The sequence below is a fragment of the Aythya fuligula genome, chromosome 1 (assembly GCF_009819795.1).
Source record: "Aythya fuligula isolate bAytFul2 chromosome 1, bAytFul2.pri, whole genome shotgun sequence".
Lineage (NCBI taxonomy): Eukaryota > Metazoa > Chordata > Aves > Anseriformes > Anatidae > Aythya > Aythya fuligula.
The window spans coordinates 1,876,743-1,897,840 of record NC_045559.1 but is presented as its reverse complement, the minus strand read 5'-3'; the positions used below and the strand labels follow the sequence as shown (position 1 = coordinate 1,897,840).

The following is a 21,098-nucleotide window of genomic DNA, read 5'->3' as shown; positions in this document are numbered from 1 at the left end:
GAACACCAAGGTGGTATGATCGTGGCTTTTAGGAAATGCTCCAAGTGGTGATCTCTGGTCCCTTGAAATGATCTGGACTTCCTCCAGATTGTGATTTTGGCCCAGAAATCTCTGCACTACTTTCCGGGGCTTTAAGGGATAAAGGGGCACAGTAATTCCACTTTTCTCCCTGTTTTGCATGAAGCACCAAGTCTGCTTTGCCCAAGGCATTTTGAAAAGAATTATTCCTTTTTCCTTTCCCTTTGTTTCTTCTCCCCATCCCCACAATGTCTAAATTGCTTGTTTTCTTGAGGGAAGATCTCCGACAGGATGAATAAATAAAGAGCCTCAATGAAGTTGATTCATATGTACTTGCCACAAAGAAGATGGAATGGCTTTGTGGGTAGAAATAAAGTCATTTGATCTCTCCTGCTATTATCCCCAACATGAAGGCAGAGGTAGAAACCATAAATCTGTCTGCCATGGCTGGCTGGATCAAAATGGGCTCCTCTTTGTAAGAGCCACATCCGTGGGCTCAAGTAATGTTTGATTCCTGTGTTCTTGCTCAACCTACCTGAAACCACTGCAGTTTTATCTGCTCATGAGGCAATGCCCTCGTGATAGATGTGTGGTTTGATATTTCAAAGCTTACGAGACTATTCAAAGAGGAAGCCCCAAGGCACGTTGACGGGGGGGGGTTCAGCTCGTTTTTCAAGTGGACAAGGGTGTGATAGAGGGGGAAGTTTACTTTTGAGGATATTTTTGCTACAATAGGGAGAATTGGCACTGCTTACTGTTGTGTCTCTTTGAAGACAAAAATATTTCCAAGGGTCTTTGATGTGGGGCTTTATTAAAGCCCTGTCTTATCCATTTCTGCACTATTTTTGTACCCCAAAGCACCTGTGCCTCCAGTCACTAATTTCCGGGTGATCGAAGAAGGACTTTTTAGCTTGAAGGTTGCTTGGACACCTCCCCTGGGCAAGCTGGAAGGCTATAAGATCTACATCCCCAGAGGTGAGTTCAGTTTTCTTGGCGTTTGCTTTAAAAGGAGCAGTGAGCCGAGGGCAGGAAAAGTGCCTTTTTGTCCAAGGAATACTGCACCGCAATGCTCCTGGCATTACTCTGGAAAGAGGCCACGTTAGCTTCTTCCAGACATTGTGGTTCCTCTGGGATGGAAGAAGAGAGTTCTTTGAAGGACCTTCTTTGGCAGGACAAGGTGGGGATGATGCTGTGGATGCCCTGTACCCAGCTGCACCATCATATCCAGATCTGCCCTGGATGTTTTTCATACTCAAGTATCCCTTTTCTCTTTGTTTTGCAGCCAACAGACCAGGAATGACCTACGAGCAAGTTCTGCGGGGCGATGTCTCCTCCCATGTGCTGGATAACCTGCAGGAGGACAGAGAATACAGCGTCAGCATCTACGCCGTGTACCCCCAGGGGCCAAGCCAGCCCGTGGCTGCCGTGGGGAGAACATGTAAGAGGTTTGACTCCTTGGCTGCCCCCTTCTTGCCCTGAGCATTGCTTTCAAACCCTTTGCTGTTGATAAGCACCTTATAGTTGGTGGGGACGGCAGCTACACATGCATCAAAAGAGCAGTGCTCAACACATCCTTCCTAAATCCGTTTTTGAGCCGTGCTCTTCCCCCATCACGTGCATTGATCCTTGAATACCACCATGCTGTTGGGGTGGAAAGGTGGGAGATCTGCCAGAGGCTCACTCACCCCTCTCTTTTGCACCCACACTGCAGAAAACAAGCAAGGTTGATGCCTTAGAGGTACTGATCCAGTGGCCACAGATTTGAGTGTTTTCGCCAGTGCTTTTACAAGAAACCTTCAAGCTTTTAGGCAAAGCTGCAACCCTTAGAAATCCTTCTCCTGTTGACAGACAGGTTGGAGGGACAGTGATAGAAGGAAGGCAGCCACCCAAATCCTCCAGTGGTCAGTAGGTGCTTTGAAAGATTTGTTCCCTGTTCTTCCAGTGAAGCTCCTGCCCGTGAAAAGCATCTTGCTGCAGAACGAGACCACTGACACGCTGCAGGCGAGGTGGAGCCCCGTCCGGGGAGCAACAGGCTACAGGCTCACCTGGACATCAGCAGGTAGAAACAAGGGAGTGGGGTGCAGGTGTTGGTGGTCAGGGAGATGGGGAGGCTGGAGCTGGGTGCACTTCGTGCCAGCTGGGCAACAAGAGTCTGGAGGGACCCAGGTTCTTTGGGTCTGTTGCACCAAGACCTGACTTTGGCCTCCAGCATCCCATATCCCCCTGAGAATGCATCCTCATTCTCAGATTTTAACGTTTGAAAACAGATCTGCACTAGCAGCTGGAGCCTCTCCCCTGCCCTGAACCCAAACATATTTTCATTGCTGGTGTGGGGGAGTAGAAGTTAAAAAATCAGGCCTGATGGCGTATTTTGGTCTTGGGAGATGGATGTCTCTGTGGTTCAAAGAGGAGATGGGCGTCGAGACACCTGGGCTCCATCACAGGCTTTGAAAAAAATAGCACTCTCTCCTCTGGCTCAGCTCCCCTGCTAATGAAATAAGGAGATATCTCCCACGGGGGGTTAGCTGGAGAACAGCTCCAAAGGTCATCAGAAGGGAAAAATCTTTATGGGGAGGATGTAACACTGCTTTTATTGCTTTGTAGTGAATGGTTCTCTGGAAAAAAAAAATAATAAAAATTCAAGGCACACCCCAAAACTCAGCTCTTTAGCCAGTCTTTGCTTAATGTCCCAGATAGAAATGGAGTACATGTGCCTCTCCTGCCACATCTTGAGGGGAAAATGAGGGATGTCCTCAGCTGAAGGAACAACAACACATCACCTCTGCTCTGGGGTTGTGGTAGCTGAGCAGCTCTTTTACTGAACACTGATTCACCCCAAATCTAGAGGTGACAAAAATCCCAAGGGACAGCCCACCCTCATGACTGTGGGGTCCTTCTCCCATGCTCCATCCCATCCCATCCCATCCCATCCCATCCCATCCCATCCCTCTGTGTGCAGGGGCATTGGGATCGGACACCTGCTGTCCGTCCCCGTGCAGCCATCCCAGGTGCTGGAGGATGTGGATTTTTCTTCTCTGACAGAGAATAGACAAAAATAAATGAACGCCTGATACGGAGAGAAGGTCCATGGAGTGGGGGGGAGGTGGGAAAGGGGGATGGGGCACAGGGTGCTGGTGGAAGCAGAAGATGGGGACATGGCACCCTCCAGTGACCAAACTGTAAATGGCAGCCCCCCCCCCCAAATCCCAACCTGCTGCTGCCTGCACCTCTCTGCTCCTCTAAAAAGGGGGGTCCGATCCCCCAAGGGTTAGGTTTTAACTCTTCTCTGTCCATGCTCCCCTCTGCAGTGATGCTGAGAGGTTCTGCTGAGCATTTTCTAGTCCGTGATACAAAAATAGGATTAACATGGAGAAAACCTTTTGTGGCATCACTTGTCTCCTGTGTCCAGCAGGGAAGGCAGGATGGCTCCAGCAGCATGTCACCCAGAGCTGGGCAGCATGTGGACCCTCTTAAAGGACTGCTCCCAGCCCCACGTACCTCCATTTCTGTTTTTTCTACCTCATTTATTTTCTTTGGCCTGCAAAGCCCTAAGCCACCTTGATCTGTTGGTGATCACTGAGGTCTGCCCAAAATGGTTGTGGGTTATTTCTGCCTGTATATACATTACCTCCTCAACCAAGATGTGAGCTAAGCACCATCCCTACTGTCTTTGGTTTGAGGACCTCATGGACACACGTGCAGACCAGGAGGACAAAGTCTTTAATCTCAGGCAACCGAGATAGTCCTTGAGTGTCTGTGTGATTGCCCACCACCCTTCCAAATTGGGGGTCCTCCTTGAGGGACCTCACCCATCGTTTCCCTTTGCAGAGGGCAGCATCCAGGATGTGAACCTCAGCAACACCTACACCTACTACATGATCCAGGGGCTGCAGCCCGGCACAGAATACACCGTCACCATCAACCCCATCTTCGGAGATGTTGAGGGGCCGGTAGTAAATGCAAAAGCAACCACAGGTGGGTGCCCTGCAGCAAGGTGTGAGCAAGAGAAACGGTCCAAGAGGACATGGATGGGGTGAGGATGTGCTGGGAGCACGGAGTTGGTGCCATTTGTGGTCACCACCCTGCCTGTTTGGTGCAGAGAGCTGTCTGGGGGTCACTTAGAAGCTGTGGGGACCTTGATGCAACTGGGCCACTCTGCTCTCTTGCAGTGGCTTCAAGCACCGTGCAGATGCTGAAAGTGAGTGAAATATCCATCAGTGGTGCTCTGGTCTCCTGGGACTCGGTTGCTGGGGCCACTGGGTACCGAGTGGCTTGGGGTCCTACACCGGGTAAGATCCTGCTCTCCTCCAGCCTGTATCACCCTCACCAGCTCCTGACTACAAATGTGAGAAACTAAAGGCAAACTAAAAACACCTTCCCCACAGACACCCTCTTCTGTGTCCTCCTCAACAAGTTGCACAGGGGAATGGGGGCTGCAGTCAGTCCCTGATGCTTCGTCTCCACTGCTCCCTCATGGTCCCTCTCTGCCCCTGCTCCATGTGGGGTCCCTCCTGAACTGATCCTTCAGGGGCTTCAAGAACTGCTCCCACACGGCTCTGTCCCATGAGGTCCATCCCTCAGGAGCAAACTGCTCCAGCACGGGGCCACCACGGGCTGCAGCTCCATCCTGAAGCCTGCTCCTGCGGGGGCTCTCCATGGGCCGCAGCCTCCTCCAGGCCACATCCACCTGCTCCACCGGGGGCTCCTCCACCCATGGAAGGGCTGCAGCGTGGAGATCTGCTCCATGTGGGACCCATGGGTGCAGGGGGACAGCCTGCTCCACCAGGGGCCTCTCCACAGGCTGCAGGAGAACTGCTGCTGTGTGCCTGGAGCACCTCCTGCCCTCCTTACCTTGGGGCTGCAGGGCTGGTGCTCACCCCTCTCTCCCAGCTGCTGTAATGCAGCAGGGTTTTCCCCTTCATTTTTCCCTTTCCTTTCCTCCCAAAGGCCCAACCAATGCCACTCAACTCAGCTCTAGCCAGCATCAGGTCCTTTTGGAGCTGGCTGAAGCTGGCTCTTATCTGCCATGGGGCAGCTGCTGGACTCTGCTCACAGAGGATACCCCTGCAGCCCCCCCCCCCAACCAAAACCTTGCCACATAAACCCAATACGTCTGGTTTGATCATTTTGGTTCCTCTTGGCTAGTTCAGTTCCTTCATAGTCATTCAAGCCCTAATTCAAATACACAACCACACTCTCATGCCCCAGCACATGCAGATGTCCTCCAACAGCACTTCAGCTGAGACAGAGATGGACTGCTGGGGAAAACACGGCATTCTCCAGACTCTCTAGTTTTATCCTATTCTGTTTTATTTTCCCTCTCTTGCAAAGAATTTTTTGGCAAAGACCGGCCTCGGCAGCTGTCCCTCAACAAGTCGATCACAGCCTACAGGCTCCGCAACCTGGCCCATGACACCGAGTATGTGATTTCTCTCTACGTGCTCTTTGGCTCAGTGGAAGGACCAGGGATCACAACCTCAGCCAGGACATGTGAGTATGGGCAAAGCACTCAAATAACCACTGCAGCACACAACATTTTGTGTGGCTGGTTCAACCTGGTGTATCCCTGCAAAGCTTTACACTGTGCCTCCAGCACCTCACTGCCGTCACCTTTCCCTCATGTCAGGGGCATCATGCTGGTGGTCCTTTGCCCTGCTGACCTGATGGGTGAGCGCAGGAATCCCAAAGGCTCTGGGTTTTCTGCTTGGGAGTCTTCAAATGCGAACTGGAGTCAGCATGCTCTGCCGTAGATATGTTCATGTGCCTTGGGCTTGGACAAAGCTCCAAATATGAACCACCAAATCTGCGTTCACCGAACTTTCAGGCATCTCAAAATCCATACCAATAGCCAAAGTATTCCACATTGTCAAATAGTTCAGCTGGAAGAGAAGAGACCTTGATAAACTCTGCTACAGGGAGATGCAGGGAGAGGAACATCCAAACACGGTCCTTGATGCCTGGTGGACTGCGTTGGGATGCCTGCTACAGGTAGCTGCCTCCTGCCTCAAAGAATGAGGACCCCAAATGGCTGTGCTGGGAGACCAGGTTGCTTGGACAAGAGGCAGCAGATACAAATTCTTCACCTAAAATAGAGAAAGACAGTGATCCAGTTGGTAGCCAGAGATTGCCCCTCAATGGTGAACCATTGTATGTCCACCTCTGTTGCTGCAGCTTGAGGGGGGCAATGCGGTAATGCTGAGCACGGTGAGCACCATCTAATGCTGTCTTCATCTTGCAGCTCCTCTTGGCTACGTCTCCAATTTCAAGGTGACATCCTACACCAACACAAGCCTGTCTTTGGCGTGGAGTGCCACAGCAGCTGCCACCAAATTCAAAGTCATGTGGAGCCCCGTGGGAGCAGGCAATGGTGAGCAGAGACAGGGTGCACATGCATGTTCCTGGCAGAGACCCACGTCGGTGGCCATGGTGATGGAAGGCCCCTTTCCAAACTTCTTATCTAGTGCCTGGGGTAGGAAAAAGATCTCACTACTAAGAAACACGGCCTTGAGCCTGCACCTATGGGTGATAAATCTTTTCCTGTTTGTATTCATGCTCTTCTATTTATGAAACCAATCCCCAAAGCTCTGAAACCACAGTACAGCAAGTAATAGCTATTTCCTTTCCCTTCTTTCACAGAAAACCAGGTTGCCAAGACTCAGTACCTGGGCAGTAGGGTGTTAGCTCACCGTATCAACCACTTGCTGCCTGACACCCAGTATAAAGTCAGCATTCGGGCTGTCTTCAGCAAGACTGAGGGGCCAGAGGTGACTCTGACTCACCGCACAGGTAAGTCCTGGTGGAACAGACATCCTTGTGTTGGGACATCAGGGCTGGATTCGTGGTCCTGGCCCTTCATTCTTGGGGTGTTCCTTTTGACATCTGTCCTGCTTTTGGCTGGGATAGAGTTAATTTTCCTCCTAGTAGCTGGTAGGGTGCTATGTTTGGGATTTAGGATGAGAATAATGCTGATAACACGCTGGTGGTTTAGGTGTTGCAGAGTAGTGCTTACACTAAGCCAAGGACTTTCAGCTTCTCATACTGCCCTGCCAGCAAGGAGGCTGAGGGTGTAGCAGGAGCTGGGAGGGGACTGACCCAGGACAGCTGACCCCAACTGGCCAAAGGGATATCCCATATCATATGGCATCACACTGAACAATTAACATGGGGTGGGGGGTGTCTGTTGCTCGAGGACAGGCTGGGAATCATTTGGTGAGTGGGGAGCAATTGTGTTGTGCATCACTTGCTTTGTTTATTCTTTTACTTGATTTTCTTTCTTTCCTTTCCTTTTCTCCTTTTCTTTTTTCTTAAACTGTCCTTATCTCAACCCAGAAGATCTTGCACTTTTCAATTTTCTCTCCACCCCACTGCGGGGTGGGGGGGGACTGAGCAAACAGCTGTGTGATATTTAACTGTCAGCCAGTTTAAACCCCAACAACATCTCATCCTGGTTCATTTCGGCAGCATCTCTCGCAGACTCCAACCTCATCCAGACCGTCCAGGATCTGAAGATTACTGACACTGGTGTAAATAGTTTGAAGCTGTCTTGGAAGAGGCTTCCAGGGGTAACTCACTATAAGATATCCTGGGTGCCATTCAGCGGTAAGCATCCTCCTCTCTTGGATGCAGTATGAGGACACAAAGGTCCTCAGAAAACAGGAGCTTAGCTCAGCTCAGTTCTTTTCCCACAGGTGATCAGGGTGGATAGGGACTATAATGTCTGGGGACAGGCTGAAGCCCTGAAACTTGGCCTTGTTTTAGTTTGCAAAGTAGATATTGGTCAGATTTAGGCATAGCTGGATTTGGGGAGTCAGGGAAGCAGTTCCCTTCCAGCAGTGTATGTGATGCCTTTGTGACCAGAGCCCTCAGCTGCCCACACCTTGGCTCTCCTGTATTCAAAATAAGCTTATAACATCCTCCCTGGTCATTTTCCATAAGATCTCTGTGCAGAAACTGCTGTAACAATAACTGTCAACAGCAACCGCGCTGCCATTTCTATGTAGCATTGTGTGTATTTTTTTGGTGTGGCTGCAATTTTTGTTAGGTGGCTTGGAAACCTCACAGCTGGTTGAAGCAGAGACCATCTCGTTCACAATCCCCAGACTGAAGGAGGGCACCACCTACACCGTCTGCGTATCTGCAGTGATCGGGGGCCAGGAGGGAAGCCCCACGCTCCTCACAGCCAAAACCTGTGAGTATAGAAACCACCGAGGGGGGACAAGGGCAGTGACAAGATTTCCAATGGTTATTTGCTAAAATGCCACCAATTCCCACCATCAAAGGATCTTACCTGCCTCAGCTTTCTGGAAAACCCTTAAAGTGCTGCAGGGACTCCTTCGTCTCATCAGAAACACAATAGCTAAGGAGGTAAAAAGGCTCTGAAAACTGATCACAGGCTAAGGAATATTTCTAATAAGGGATATTTAAGGGATATTTACCCTGGGGCAGATATCATCAGATACTCACCAGCAGCTGGAGCTGTGGACAAGTGGAACAGAGATGTACTTCATGCTCATCGTTTCTATTTGGACTTTTTGCCTTTCATTTCAGTGGGGCCTGGATCAGAGTCTCCCAAAAGAGATGCATCTCTTTCATTTTAGCACAGTCAAGCTCTTGGTAGGAGCTTCTACCCTCCTTAAGTTTGAATTATTTTTCTTTTCCAACAGTGGATTTACCCAAAGTGACCGAGTTCACGGTGCAGGAAGCTGCAGAGACCAGTGTTTTGCTGACTTGGGCGGCTGTTCCTGATGCATCCACGTACCTATTAACGTGGCGCTTGTCCTCAGGTAACCATTTTTGGTGGGGAAAGGAAGATGGTTTGTAATTTGGAACCCTCCATCTTGAGTTGCCCCATCACCCAAGAGGATCTGAGGATGGACCATGGACAAGCCTGGCTTACCTTGTGGTGTGTTCAATTCAGTACTTGGTCTTAGAGCCAGCTGATGCAGCAGAAGATGGAAGGGGTGGGTAATAAAGGGGAAATTTCTTTCCAACACCAGCCTTAAGTGGCTGTTGATTCCTTCTAGTATCATGACTATTATTTCCAAGCACTTCCCAGTTTGGACAGGGTTAAATGATGCTGTTGTTGATGGCATCACTGCTGACCCCATCTGGACATGAAAACAGAGGGTTGACTCTGCAGATATTCCATGAACCATATCCATTAATCTCAGTTTCATTTGGGTGAAAAATAGAGGGAAAAAAGAAAACTGTGTCATTGAGGAGGTTCAGAAGATGATCGATGTGACCATTGCAAAATCCTCAGAGGAAGAAAACAGAAAAGTAAAAATTGCTTAGGAAAAAAAAAAAAAAAAAAAAAAGCCTGATTGGCATTATCATTTTCTCTTCCTCTAGAGGCCCTGCTACTCCAGCAGGAAGAGTTGCAGTGAATCAAAAAAAGGCTGGTTTTGCCATCCATAAAGCCTTAATTCTTATAATTTTAAGACCTTTACTATATAGTAAAGAACTTTTAAATCTTTCCTAATCATTGCTCACAGTTTTTAGTGTATGGCTTGTTTTCTTCTTCAGTTGATTTGGCCTTACTGAATTTTACTGTTTTAAGGTACCAGCTATATATATTTTTTTTCTGTAGTGGGCTTAAACCTCTTTGGATATAGCAAGTTTCCTGTCATTGTTGCTTCAGCCACTAACTTTTTTGCTAGGGATCAGTTCATCTTCACAAGTCAATAAGAAAAACGTGTGATGCAATTCCCCTGTGCTCCCTGCAGTGCTTTTTGAGTTACCAGGTCATCAGCTTTAATTTTTCTAATTCCAAGGACGTTTTGGTATTGGCAGCTTAAGACTTGCAGCATATGTCACTCAGGATGAAGTCTCCTGTGATAACATCATTTTTTTGCTCTACATATTATAGGTAAGTGATTAGGGAACTGAACATTCAGCTCTCTAGGGTGACTTAAGTGATCTAATGCAACTGTTCCTCTCCTGTGCCATGCTGTTAAAATATCGATCTGTAAGTATTCAAAAATCATTGGTTTCAGAGTTGTCAGGGGCTCAGAAATGGATAATACCACATCTGACAGTCCCACTGTGCCCTCACTCAATCGATCCTTCTGAAATAGGTTTATAACTATTGATTTAACATTACAATCAGATGAATCTTGCCACTGAGTTTCAATAGTACCAACAAGATCAAATTTATGCTCATAAGTGAGTAATTCCAATTTCTCTTGTTTAATTATCCAGGCTGCCAGCATGAGTGTATAAAGGCAATTAAGAATTTTGTCTTTTTTTTTTTTTTTTTTCTCTGCCTGCCTTGATTAATTTTCTTCTCAGCAACTTGCTTTTTTGCTAAATGAATTCTCATTCATTACCCATTTCCCTTGCTCCCTTTTTAAGCTTGCTTAATTCCCTCCTCCCTACCTGCCTACCCTCACCAGCCTGCCCTGTAAAAGACTGGGTCCTCTTCTACTCAGCTGGAGGTCATCCCAGCTGTAGATCTCCTTCTCATTTTACATAAAACCAACCCCATACATTTCAGCAGGGCTCCATCCAGAGCCAGTCTTCATCCCCCGTGTGACAGAAGGGACCTTGGAGAAGTTCACCTAGACCTTGCCCTTCTCTCTCTTCTTTCTAACTTCTCTTGACTGTTCTTAGACCACCAAAGCCACGTTTTTTTGCATCCACTCAATCAACATCCAGAGGCTCGTTTAATCGTGCAGTTGCTCCTTGACCCTCACATCTCTTGTCCCTTGCAAAGCATTTCACTCTTCTTCGAAAACTGTCTCCAGCAAGGACCATCTGCCTTCTCCAATAGTTGCAGACTTCTTCCTGCATGTGCTTGGCAGCCTTGTGCTGTGCATCCCATCCTGGCTATGATCCAGGTGTTTCCTGCCTCTGTCCACCAACAAACTCTTCTGCTTGTCCAGAGCATGAACACGGTAACCAAACACTTTCTGATTGTGGAAAACATCATGTGAAACAGAGGGTTTTAGTGCTACGCAGTGGCACAGAGGAAAAGGAAAAGTAGCTAAATTTACCTTTTTGGGGGTATAAAGCAGGGGTGAGGAGTGGGCTGCTTTAGATCTGTGTCTCAGCAGAGCTGTCAGCTTATGTTTCTCTTCAGGCAAATCTCTTCAGGCAGAATAACAAGTCATCTATGATAATTATTATCTTGAGTTGCCTACCCAAATGGAGAGGAATAGAAGATTTTCAAATTGCAAGAGGGAATAATATATATATATAAGTATATATATATTTAAAGGAAGAAAACATCCCTTCCAAAATTTGTTCTGGGGTAATGAAGAACATTCAATACAGTTGAAACAAGCTATTTACAACAATTTAATTTATTTCCCTAGAAACTAACGTTCTTTTCTTTTAAGAGAAAATGCTATTTCAGAATGAAAAGGTACAAGTTTCACTTTGAGCAATGTCAAAACTCATCATTCAGTATTTCCAAAATAACACACTTTTAAAATGTCAAAACATTGTTATGACATTTTCACAGATTTTTCCTATCACTTTGAAGCAAAACTATCTATTGTATGCAGTCAGTTTTCTCAAGTTATGTTTATTTCTATTTTATAGCAAGCTTTCTATTCATTAACAAAAAGAATCCTGTTTCTATACGTGCCAGCCTTTGCAAACCATAATTAATGTTCCTTCATTGGATGGTCACAGAGCTCAGTGCCTGGACCAAATGCCCTCTCTAATAATTTGCACAAACATCAGGCTTTATTCCATCCCTCTCAACTTCAGAGAGATGCAAACAACCTTATTTCAGCTGGTTTAGGGCCTGACCATTGCAGCTTGCAAATCCATTTTACCATGCCCAAAACTCATCTGCTTCTCAAGTTCCTGTTTGCCAAAGGTGATGTCAGTAGCAGATGGGATGCTCCTGACATTGGATTTTCTTGAGCTCCTCTGCCTCTCAGTTAATGCATATTTCTTTCTTTTTTCCAGATTCTGATCTTTCCCTGGAACTGTTATCAGCAGCTTCAAGATCATACCGAGTGACAGGACTGAGCTCCAAGGAGACGTATTTGTTTTCCATAAGGCCAGTCTTTGGAAATACTGAGGGACCAGAGACAACACTCACTGCACAAACAGGTATGAAGGCAGGAAGGTTATGTAGTAGTTTTTCCTAGGTAGCTGCTATTGAGGCTAATTTCTTGTCTTCTCTACCCTTGTGGTGTTTTACACCATAACTAAGAGGGGGTTAACAAATATCTTTTCCTCTTTTGCCTCTTGCTGCAGGACCTCACACAGATTCACCTGCACTGGTCTCTCCCGTGACTTCTGCAAAATTGACTGCAATGAGATCCCCAGCCACAGCTCCTAGCAATATGAGGACCACTCCTTTCCCACTAGCCACGGCTACAACATTAGCAGCAACCCCAGACACCCTGCCAGCAACCACCACAGCATCTGCACCACTGACGACTCTCCCTGGGCCAAGTGAGTGTGCATCTGTGTGTGATTTGATGATGATGATGAAGGGGGTCAAACCACCAGAAATCATGGTCTTCTCTGGTGTCAGGAGCTAAAATTAATCTTTGTTTGCTGAGAAGTGAGAATGACCAGCGTTGGGGAAATGAATAAAGCATATATCATGCAATTAAGCTCTCAGCTCTATCCTTGGGGGGTGAAGGTGCTGACTGCTCACTCAGTGACACTTGGCATCACAGAAGATGCCCATGCCTGGATTTGTTTTATTGTTCTCAGCACAAAGAAACATGATGCTCCTTTAGGACCACACAGCTCACAGAGATTCTCTCTTCCCTCCGCAGTCTGTGGCAAGTTCAAAGCAGACGTTGGGTTCCTGGTGGATGAGTCCTCAAGTATTGGCCAGAGCAATTTCAACAAAGTGAAGGATTTCCTCTTCCGAATCGTTTCCTATTTCCCTAAGATTGGGCCAGAAGGGACACAGGCAAGAATCTGTTCTTCTGTTTCCTGAAAGCGTTTTCCTTCCAAGTGTTTGCCTGTTGCTCACCTCTGCAATGACAGCAGTCTGCTCACTCATGTTGAGGTTCAGAGAGGATAAGCACTTTGCCTAAAGGTAATTTAGTTCAGGAGGGATGCATGCTGCCATGGGAGATCCTGCACCAGGAGATGCTTCCACCCAGCTGTGAGCTGCCAGAAGTGTACTTCCCTCTGGTTCTGTGCTCTATCTACCAGCCTGTGCAGAAATTTCTGATGCCCTAGAGAGCAGAAAATAGCACTTTGCCCTTGCTGAAGCACCTGAATTGTGCCCTATGTGTCATCTGCCAGCCTGACAGATGTTTTTGTGCCTGTTTTTAGTCTGTAAGAAACTCAGCCTCATTCCACTTCTGTTGCAATGCAACTGTTTGTGTTATCAAGGAGATTTATTGAGTGATGGCACCTTTGCTTTGTGCTTGATCCCTCCACATTTCTTATCTCCCCTGCCTCCCTTTTCTTTGCCAGGTTGCTGTCGCACAGTACAGCGAGGAGCCCAGGGCAGCCTTCCACTTCAACCAGCACCAGGACCGCAACAGCGCCCTGAAAGCCATCAAGGAGCTGCACTACACTGGAGGCAACACAAAAACAGGTGTGCAAGTGCAAGCCCACATGTGGGGTAGAAAGTTATGGTCCAAAGTTCTGTAAAATCTGACAACGGACAGTTGAATTTGGTTTTATTCCCAGGGATGGCCTGTCCAACCAGCCTGGTGTCCTTTATCCGTGTCCTAGTTTTGCTACTGGGTTTCTCTTTGTTTTTTTTATAACCTTGCCTACACTTAAGGGAGGTTTTTATACCTGGCTTGGAGATCAAGCCCATAAACATTAGATAAGGATAGTTGATGCTGAAGCATCCTTATTACCCACTCAATGCACATTCTAATCAGTAAATGCCAATGGTTATTGCCTTGTTACCCTAACAACAAAACAATGTACCTGGTCCTATTTTTATGGAGTGTCATCACGTAAATGTCCTTTGTTTCCCTCTGTTGTACAAATAACACAGCTCTTCATCAGCTCAGCATCTCAGAAATGCAGACACTTGTCTTACAGAGTTAAAAACCCAAAGAGCACTTTCCACCTACTCATTCCCAGAAGGATGGTGGGGTATTCCTGCTTCCCCCAAGGTACATGAGCAGTAATCTTAAACTGAAGATAGTTAGTTTTAACTTTATCGTTTTTAAGTGGCCCACCTAAATATCTTCCAGTCAGTCAATGTAAGGGGAAGCATTGAGGAACCCATATATGTTAAATGAAGGCTTGTGTACCTCATCCTGGCTTAGTGGTATTGGTTAGCAACACAGAGAAATTGGGCTGGTCAGAATACAAGAATTTGGACAGGACTGGTTAGAGTAAGTGGGTGTGAAACAGGTCAGATTGCAAATTCTTAGGTAAACTTTCTTTTGGTCCCCTTTTTTTTTTTTTTTTTTTTTTTTTTTTGTGGAGTTTGTGTCAATGAAGGCATTTTACTGCTCCAAGGAGACTTTCTGTGCTATTTTGGAGTTTCTTAACCACTTCAGCTTGGGGGAGAGTTCTTTAGGAAACTCTCCTGATCTTTCTAAAGAAATTTGGAAATGGGAATTCTGTGATTTTTTTTTCCCTAAAATGTAGTGAAAAAAATGCTTCAAATCTGCTAAACATCTTTTTTCCTTTTCCAAAACAGAAACTGCTGAAATCAACCTGAACAATTTCAGCCAATCTCATTTACTTCTGTCTTCCCTCAAAAAGCATTGGTCCATGCTAGGGTCTACAATCTATTTATAGGACCACACAAAATAGTTTTTTTCCCCCATGCATGGAAGAGGCCCCACAGGTCCCCCCTGTAGACCGTGTTAGGAAACCTACAGAAGTGTTATTCTGTAGGTTTACATCTTGCCTTTCTATGTTTGCCCAGGTCGTGGTATAACCTACATGCTAAAGGAAATATTTCAGTCCTCCAGAGGGATGAGACCTGAGTTTCCTCACATGCTGGTGCTCGTGACTGATGGGCGATCCCAGGACGATGTGTTGCCACCAGCCAGAGTAGCTCATGCTTTGGGTAAGAATTGCCCTATTGTGTTTCCCTAGGGCCTTGGTTCTCCTTCATGTACAGAGGAGGCTGAATTTCCAGAGGGTTGAAGGTTACACCACTCGTGCATTTTGAGTGCATCGTTTGCTTTCTTCACTTCTTCACCCTTTCTTCTTCCTGTTCCTAGTTTGAGTGTCTTGATTTTGCTATAACTCACACACACTGCTGTCAGTGAGTTCTCTCAGGACAAGTGGAGTGAGGGTTTGGACACTGATCTCAGACATTTCTGCTTCCACTGAAAGAGTGATGTGTTTCAGGAATCCGCATCATTGCTGTGGGTGTCTCAGGAGCTGACCCTGCTGAGCTCAACAGCATCTTGCTGCAGCAGAACCTCCAGAATGTTTTCTACGTCAGCACATTTGATGACTTCCCCCAGATCCTCCGAGAGCTGATAGAAGTCATTTGCTCTGATCCTCAACCTTCAGGGGCCCAGTTGCCTAGTGGGGAGGTGAGCTGCTTCATCCCCTCCTCTAACTCTGGTCTTTGGAAAGGATGTGAGCTTGTCTGCAGTTATCTCCAACAGTAATATGGTTATTTGAATGAAAAGGTTGGTGGTGTAAAAGCACAGTAACCTCCTGAGACATGTTGAGGGACAATTTTTGATGTCTGGCCCCAAAACCTGGAGGATCACTAATCTAACTTGAACTCCATGATGCAGGTTGCCACACATGAGGCCAACAAGCAGCTGCCATTTGATGACGCAGAGAGCAAGCTACTCCCTCCCACCCCATCATCAGCTCAACCACACCTCCAAAAAGGAGAGGAAGCTTGTGGTCCCTGGTGCCTGAAGGTAAGAATTTGTTCACTGATTCAGGGGAATATATTTCAGAAAAACATCTTGCTCACTGCTTTGGACAGGTGATTAGGTTCTCCATCCTGTTCTCCAAATTTCAGTGCAAACTGAAGACACTATAAACAATACATAGAATCACAGAATCATCTAGGTTGGCAAAGACCTTCAAGATCACCACGTCCAACCATCAACCTGACCTACTGAGTGTCACTACTAACCCATGTCCCTTAGTGAGGAAATGAATCAGTCTCCTAGGTGGTCAACCTTGCTTCTGTTGCATAAGACAAGGGGTATGCTAGTCAGCACTTCATGGTCAGTCTGGTTTGTGTTTGGTGGATAATGATTTTCTGATCATCTCTTCTATTTTTCTTTTCCTTTCAAGAGCTTCAGGGGCTCACCAACTCGTGGAGGCTACGACTCATATGGATTTGTTATGAAGGGAGAGAAAGGAGAGAGGGTGAGTCCATTTTCACGAACCATCCACTTGGTTATACAACTAAATTATTAGTAACAATGAAGAGATCTAGCAAAGAATCATCCTCAGATCTTTTATGCTAGTGTTTTGATATATGCTGCTTCATGCTGGCTTTGAAAATCAGGCAAAAAGAAAAAGATGTATATGTGTATGTGTATGTGCTGGCAATGGAGGATTCCCTGAAGCAGTGCAGAAAGCTAGTGCTGCATGAAAATGTTTGGATTTGCAGGTCTGGAGCCATAACTTGCATACTATTACTCTCTACATATTTAGGGCCTGCCTGGGAAGGATGGCATTCCTGGGCTGCCAGGTAGGCCGGGGAGGACAGGTCCTCCTGGTCCCCCAGGGCTCATGGTATGTATTTGTTTTAACAAACTCAGTCAAAGTGGCATTTAACGGAGCAGTCAGCATGGCTCTCAAGTCTCTCTCTCTCCTGTTTTGCAGGGACTCCCTGGCATCCAAGGTGATATCGTAAGTATATTGAATGCAGCAAATGTCATCAATGCAGCGGGACCCTAAAGCTTTGTTTTCCAAGCTTTTCAAAGGCCAGTAGTGCTGAGCAGGACAGGAGGCCCCAAGTGGCACATTCTACTTTTCTGTCACCAGACAGCTCTAGACCAAGACAAGGAAAAGTCTGTTGGCTCTTTCTTTTTCTTTTTTTTTTTTTTTTTTTCTTTTTCTGGGTTCTGTGTCTCCTGCCAGGACTCTCACTTCTGACTGTGAACTGGAGTCAGACACTCAGATTTCCTTCTTCTCTTAGATCTGGCCAATACTGCAGTACAACACAGGCATATTTCTAGCCAATTAACCCTCAGTGAAATAGAAATCTCCAGAAAAAAAGGCCAAGGACTATGAACTCTGCCTTCAGTGATGTACCTGTCCTGCTGCATAATCACCAGCAGCATCATAGCTCTCAGACTTCCCATATGAAAATTGTTCATGCAACTATTCATACCAATGCTTGGAAAATATGTGTAGGCAGATGAGCCTTTGGCCCTGTGGATGACACATACATGATTCTCATCATTGTTGGGACCAAAACCCATTTCTAGGGACCTCTTCACGTGACTACTTAAAAACTGAATGAAGTTTTATAAGAGGTCGGTCTGTGACTTGAACATCCCACGATGATATCTTGTGGGTGCTTTGTTTTTTAACGCTGTGTGATTTATCTTTAATTCCAGGGAGCTCCTGGCTATCCAGGACCAGTGGGGCCAAAAGGAGACCGAGTGAGTTTCACTCTTGGGATTGACTGGGAAAAAAAATAAAATATATCTTGCTCTCTTTTCTTATTTCTAAGCATTTGCACAGTGATTTGTGATTTCATATTCATAATATGTGAATATGAAGTTCTGAAATATTCATAACTAACCCTCCTACACCACTAGTTTTTTTTTCTTAGGGGTTTGTCCTTCAGCTTTGCTAGGAGGCATTTAAAGCCTCTGTGGAGAAAACTGCTCAGTTATTATTGCAGGTCCTTGGGACATTTCATTTTTTTTCAGAAACCGGTTGGGTCATTCTGCATTTTGGAGAGTTTCCCCTATGAAGAAGTCTGTTTGTTCACTTTTAGGACACAGAAAGATAAGGCTTAAGACCAGTTGTAGGCAGTTCCTAGGAGCAGTCCTCCTGTCCTTCCATCATCCCCAAATGCACATTTCTCCTCCTTCCTTGTATGGACCCAAGCTGTCTGTATGGCTACACGGTGCCCTGGATCAGAGAACAGATCCTGCTGAAAGCCAACCCCCTTCTTTTTCCCCAGGATTAATTTTCTGCCATGCCAGTGAGCAGAACTCACGGCACAGCCTTGTGGTTTCTAGTACCTCTAAAAGAGTTACTGAAACCAAGTGGTTTGGTTTTGCAGTGTAGAGAGGTGCATGCCTTTTGGGGGCTGCTTGGTTTAAAGTTTGCTTATTGCCTCTAAATCACAAAACTGCCTGTTTTTGCCTGGACATCCCAGCACAGCTGAATGTGTGTCCTCCTCTTCTTGCACACAGGGTGAACCGGGCTATGTCCTGGGAGGAGTGGAGGTGATTCCCGGCCGAAACGGGCAGCCTGGCCCCCCTGTGAGTATTGTACCCCCGGTGTGCTGAGCCCTTCAGCCTCTGTGGCACTGACAGAGCAGCAAAGGGAGCTGTGAGAGAGCCCACATCCCTCTCTCCCCTCTCTTTTTTGTTGTTGCAGGGACAGAAAGGACAGCCGGGGGTTCCTGGGGTAGCAGGACCTCCAGGTTTACCAGGCTTACCAGGGCCGCAGGGGCCACCAGGCATCTCCATCAAGGTGAGCAAAGTTATTTGCAGCACGGCTCTGTGATGCTGTGCCACAGAGAGAGGGAACCTGGCATAGCCCAGGGTCCCTAGACCCTCTGTTCACTCAAGGGCCCTAAGAACACACATTTCTTCTCTCTGTCATGGGATTCTCTCATCAAGTTATAAAAGGACTCTCTCTCCAAAATGGCTTTGCATGTCACCAGGACCTTGCTGTTCAACACAGCAGGAATCAGTGATGGAGCCTGAAAAGGTTGCAGGCAACTTTCTCTGACATGGGACCAGATTCAATGGCCATTAAGACTTTTAAATCTCTAGGTCCATACAAAGGTTGTTCAGTGGCTGGAGTGAAATACCTGGGATCACTTCTGCTGTGCACAGCTCAAATAGGACTGATGGTTGTAGCCAAATGTCTCCTTACACTGGGGGATGTAAAAAAGTCTCAGTAGAAAACAAGAGACCTCAATTCCACTCCTGTCTGCCCTAAGGTGGGTTTTGACATCCAATTTTGCAAGTTGAGGAGTCTAAAGTATGAAAGATAACAGACACCTCTGCTAAATCTCTGCTTTCCCTTGGTGGTAGGGGTTTTGGTCTCTGGGGTTGTTAGCCTGCAGGAGCTTTTGGCCACGACCTAAATTTAGAGAGGAACCCCTCTCTAAATTACCACGCTACACTAATACTCCTTGTCATTTTTGTTTCAGGGTGAACCAGGGGATTCGGGTATCAGAGTAAGTACCTGAGACTGACTTTCACTTTTCCAGGTGATGACAAGCCTTTATTATTATTATTATTGTCATCATTATTACCATTATTATTATTATTATTTCTAAGCTGCCCAATAGGCTCTGTTTTCAATACTTACCAGATGCCCATCAACACCCAAAAGGGTTGCTGGGACAGATGGTGAGACTGTCCTGTGCTTCACATAGGGCCCTCGTGGGAGGAACGGCCTCAAAGGGGACCGAGGAGGCACGGGAGAGCCGGTGAGTTGTCCACCGATGGCCAGTGGCTGCAGAAATTTCACTGGCCATGGTGGGAAGGGGCTGTTGGCCTGGGGACACCTGCTGCCACTTGGGGCGGGTGTAGTGGGACAATGTTTGCTGCCAGCTCTTATCAGCCGTCACTCTGAGATGCTTTGCTCTGCTGATAAGGGCTGGCAGATTAAGCATGGCCAGTTAAGCATTTCTCACTTTGTCAGCTTCATCCTGCTGACCCATCACTCACCAATAGCCAAAAGGAAAATGTTAGGAAGTCAACAAAGTCACAAGATCACAGCCACTGATTTTGCTAAAAGCAAGGACATGCTCATCCTCACAGCACAGAGCAAAGCAATAAGAATTGTGTCCATCACCATGCTTGCCATGATGACAAACCCTTGGTTATAGTCAATTATGTTGGCAGATGATAGCAAATATTGCTTGATGAAGGTTACTCCAAAGTGGCAGTGATTCCACCTTGAACCCCTCCTGTCCCCATCACCCAGGGAGCAGCTCAGTGCAACCCTGCTCCTTCCAACATCCCAAATCCGACCCCTGCCCCTGTCTGAAGAGGGCAGAGAAGTCTGGAGTAGGTCCAGAGGAGGGCATGAAGGTGGATTAAGAGAGTGGATCAAAAGTGTAGGACAGTAAATGAACTGAGCTGGTGGCAGATTCGAGAAAACCAAAAGGATGGTTCTTCACACAAGAAGTCCCACAAGGATATTTGCAGTATTGGAAGGGAAAAAAGGCAAGTAGTCCATGGAGGGCTACTAAGGATAATTAAACCTTGTCTGGTTTGGGAAGTCCCTGCATTACAAATGATTCAAGCCTGAGAGATTACTCAGGGACTTTATGCATCTCCTGTTTTTACATCCTTCCCAAGGTGCCTATTGCTGTCCATCATCATACACAAGTGCTTTTTTTGTAACCTTTACCCTACTGCAGAGCTATATCCCGTAGACCAGACATTTCCTTTTTTCAGTCTTTACCACTTCTACATCAGCAGCATTACTGGGATCACCCTCTTCCAGTAACACAGCCTTGAAGTGCCACTGCAGAAGGCACCCACTGCCAAATCAACACAAGCACCCAACCTCTATCTTCCCATATAACAAGCAAAAACATCTGATTTTCTTTTCCTGAGTGAGGACAATGATCCATAGCCTATTTTGGGGAGGGCAGGAAGGGGAGACATTTTGGGTCTAAATAAACATCTCTGTAAATGCTCAGTTGCAAAGAAACCAATAAGCCAGACTCGTCGGGAAACACATTTCTCTGTTTGTGTTTCTGCAGACTTAATAAATCTTCTCTTTAGTACATTGGGTAACAAACAGTTTGGAAGAAAAAGATTTGATGATGTCTCTTCTTTTCCAGGGGAAACCTGGCTTGCCAGGCCCTGTAGGACTGGATGGTGTTCCTGGACTGCCTGGACCACGTGGAGAAAAGGTCATTACTCATACCTGATGTTTGCAGGATCCATCATCCCAAGGGGGAGCTGAGAATAACTGAGGCAAAGTAATATCAGGGTAGAATAACTGCAAATAGTGGAGGCATGTCGGGATTTTCCCCT

General features: G+C 46.7%; 1 protein-coding gene across 1 annotated transcript in view; it reads left to right on the top strand.

The window, feature by feature from the left end:
- Positions 1-21,098, top strand: part of LOC116499632 (collagen alpha-1(VII) chain-like) — an 89,605-nt gene that overhangs the window by 8,791 nt on the left and 59,716 nt on the right. The window contains exons 8-34 of the mRNA XM_032204421.1: positions 877-993; positions 1,301-1,456; positions 1,961-2,077; positions 3,847-3,993; positions 4,188-4,307; positions 5,350-5,508; positions 6,257-6,385; positions 6,655-6,804; positions 7,480-7,617; positions 8,060-8,206; positions 8,682-8,801; positions 11,938-12,084; positions 12,232-12,432; positions 12,765-12,904; positions 13,420-13,543; positions 14,846-14,989; positions 15,277-15,467; positions 15,678-15,809; positions 16,195-16,269; positions 16,561-16,641; positions 16,732-16,758; positions 17,472-17,516; positions 18,282-18,350; positions 18,469-18,564; positions 19,253-19,279; positions 19,481-19,534; positions 20,903-20,974. Of these exons, the coding sequence (XP_032060312.1) occupies positions 877-993; positions 1,301-1,456; positions 1,961-2,077; positions 3,847-3,993; positions 4,188-4,307; positions 5,350-5,508; positions 6,257-6,385; positions 6,655-6,804; positions 7,480-7,617; positions 8,060-8,206; positions 8,682-8,801; positions 11,938-12,084; positions 12,232-12,432; positions 12,765-12,904; positions 13,420-13,543; positions 14,846-14,989; positions 15,277-15,467; positions 15,678-15,809; positions 16,195-16,269; positions 16,561-16,641; positions 16,732-16,758; positions 17,472-17,516; positions 18,282-18,350; positions 18,469-18,564; positions 19,253-19,279; positions 19,481-19,534; positions 20,903-20,974 (3,125 nt within the window). The remainder of the gene's footprint in view (positions 1-876; positions 994-1,300; positions 1,457-1,960; positions 2,078-3,846; positions 3,994-4,187; positions 4,308-5,349; positions 5,509-6,256; positions 6,386-6,654; positions 6,805-7,479; positions 7,618-8,059; positions 8,207-8,681; positions 8,802-11,937; positions 12,085-12,231; positions 12,433-12,764; positions 12,905-13,419; positions 13,544-14,845; positions 14,990-15,276; positions 15,468-15,677; positions 15,810-16,194; positions 16,270-16,560; positions 16,642-16,731; positions 16,759-17,471; positions 17,517-18,281; positions 18,351-18,468; positions 18,565-19,252; positions 19,280-19,480; positions 19,535-20,902; positions 20,975-21,098) is intronic.